The sequence below is a fragment of the Austrofundulus limnaeus genome, unplaced genomic scaffold, assembly GCF_001266775.1.
Source record: "Austrofundulus limnaeus strain Quisiro unplaced genomic scaffold, Austrofundulus_limnaeus-1.0 Scaffold58, whole genome shotgun sequence".
Classification (NCBI taxonomy): Eukaryota; Metazoa; Chordata; class Actinopteri; order Cyprinodontiformes; family Rivulidae; genus Austrofundulus; species Austrofundulus limnaeus.
Genome location: NW_013952460.1, coordinates 2,214,131 through 2,216,377, shown reverse-complemented (window position 1 = coordinate 2,216,377; position 2,247 = coordinate 2,214,131). Strand labels below are relative to the sequence as shown.

The following is a 2,247-nucleotide window of genomic DNA, read 5'->3' as shown; positions in this document are numbered from 1 at the left end:
CACCTGAAAGACACCTTTTCGCCAAGGACCAGCGAGGACAAACATCCTAGAGGGTCGTTGGTGAGACAGCCATATCAGGGGTTCTTGAGCGGACATCACCAGGTATCGCTGATGTGTTCGTGGGTGACGTGTCAAGTTGAAGCCTGAGAGCAGAGAGGACGTGCTAATCCGGTTGTACACCTTACCAGAATAAAAGCAGAAACACTAACCCTTAAATTTCTTACCTTTTCTTACCCTTTATCCTTGCCAACCTAAGTGAAGTGCCAGTAAATTGTTTAGTTATAACATCAGGCTGACGTTTACTGTCTATATAAGTAATCTGAGTGAATGTGAAAGAAATTCGGACGCGGGTTTTTATCTCATTTACTGAGACTCTTAGTAGGAAGCTCACAATCAGGTGTAATTTATGATTTGTTCAATTGTGTAAATAAATGATTGCATAATCTTTTATGAATCAAYTTGAAATCGTCTGACGTTCCCTCATTGTGTCACTTCACTTTGCACAGACAACTATTAAAGTAATGAGGAAAACCTTGGTAAATTTTACTCTCATAACTTAGTTATGGGAAGATGTAAGGTGAGCTTATTTGCATAAGTAACTCATTCCTACAACATGGTATTCCCTCTGTCTCTGACCATGGTCCCCAATTAATTTCTCATGTCTGGAAAGCTTTTTGTACAGCCCTAGCAGCCACCTGCAGCCTCTCTTCTGGATATCATCCCCAGTCTAATGGACAATCTGAGAGAACCAACCAGAAACTGGAAGCAGCACTCAGGTGTGTAACCAATAACAACCCCTCCACTTGGTGTAAATATCTGCCTTGGATTGAGTATGCCCATAACTCCCACACCTCTTCAGCCACAGGCCTCAGCCCTTTTGAAGCCCCCATAGGATACACTCCACCTCTGTTCCCCTGTTTTGAGTCAGAAATTGCTGTTCCCTCCATACAACAACATCTTCGCAGGTGTCGGAGATTCTGGCGTCAGACCAAGGCAGCACTTCAAAGAACAGCAGAACAAAATAAGAGATACGCAGATCGTCATYGCTTACCTGCACCAAAATATCAGGTGGGTCAAAAAGTGTGTCTTTCTACTAAAGACATTAACCTGAAAAAGACTCCTAGGAAACTGGCTCCCCGCTTCATTGGACCCTACCCTATGGAGAAAATCATCAATCCCTCTGCGATCAGACTCCACCTGCCTGGTTCCCTCAAGATCCATCCTATATTCCATGTGTCACAAATCAAACCTGTCATCAAGAGTCCCCTCTGCCCCCCTGCGAGCCGCCATCCTCCCGCCCGGATGATTGACGACCACACTGCCTACACTGTTCGCCGCATTCTGGATGTGCGACGCCGAGGAAGAGGTTTCCAGTTCCTTGTGGATTGGGAGGGTTATGGCCCTGAGGAGAGGACATGGATCCCGAGGTCATTCATTCTTGACCCTGCACTCATCACTGCTTTCTACGCAGACCATCCTGAGAAGTGTCCTCGATYGCCTGGAGGTGATGATTGAGAGGAGGGTACTGTGGCAATTGGTGCTTGTCACTTGCACCTTCCTAATTGGCCACCAGCTGATGGAGATCACCTGCAGCAGGTTTCCTTGATGAGCTCCTAGGCTTTATCAGACGGCACTGAAGATCTGGTCCTCGCCGGAGCAACACATGCCTATGGTATTTGTCCTGGCTATTCATTATTGTTAAATACCCTGGGTTACTTACCTGTGTTTTTCCATGTTTAGTGATCACCTGTGGACCACAAGCCATCTGAGAAGAACCTGCCTCTTGCTCACCTGCCTGTTTGCCTCCAACCTGTGTTGAAACAAATCTGTCTCAGTCCTCCTGTCTGCTTCTCCACCTGGAAATCCTTCACCTCACCTCCTTGGATTACAACCTCCTCCTCTGAGTCGCTGTCACCTCCCTCTCCTGTAAGAAATCTCTACATAAACTCTATTTACAATCAACATTACCCCTCCAACAAATACTCACCTCATCTCCTTCCTTTTCAGCCCTGGAACCACTTCAAGATTCACTTTGTAAATAAAAAACACTTACCTTTTGCACTCAGTCTCCTGTGTCTGTTCCTCTCTACATCGCTCACCTTTGACTACCTGTAAACCTGATAGTATGCTTAATAGTTTTTGAGCTATAACCAGTTTTGTATGTCCAGAAACAACTTTTTCAAATAAATTGGGGGTCCGGGGGGAGGGGGGCACTGATTAGTGGACCTGATGGATAGAGCTTCATCA

The 2,247-nt window shown here is 45.9% G+C and overlaps 1 protein-coding gene across 2 annotated transcripts; it reads left to right on the top strand.

Moving 5' to 3' along the window:
* The first annotated feature begins 465 nt into the window (after nucleotides 1–465).
* Nucleotides 466–1,920, top strand: LOC106518238 (uncharacterized). 2 transcript variants are annotated; one of them, XR_001310289.1, is made up of 3 exons: nucleotides 466–776; nucleotides 966–1,672; nucleotides 1,741–1,920. XR_001310289.1 is itself a non-coding variant. In XM_014009427.1 (3 exons), exons 1-2 carry the CDS (start codon nucleotides 731–733, stop codon nucleotides 1,513–1,515), a joined length of 702 nt encoding a protein of 233 aa, XP_013864881.1. In that variant the 5' UTR covers nucleotides 466–730; the 3' UTR covers nucleotides 1,516–1,672; nucleotides 1,741–1,920. The 2 variants fall into 2 exon arrangements, 1 of the variants encoding a protein (XP_013864881.1); XM_014009427.1 differs by having other exon boundaries at nucleotides 860–1,672.
* Nucleotides 1,921–2,247: the final 327 nt, after the last annotated feature.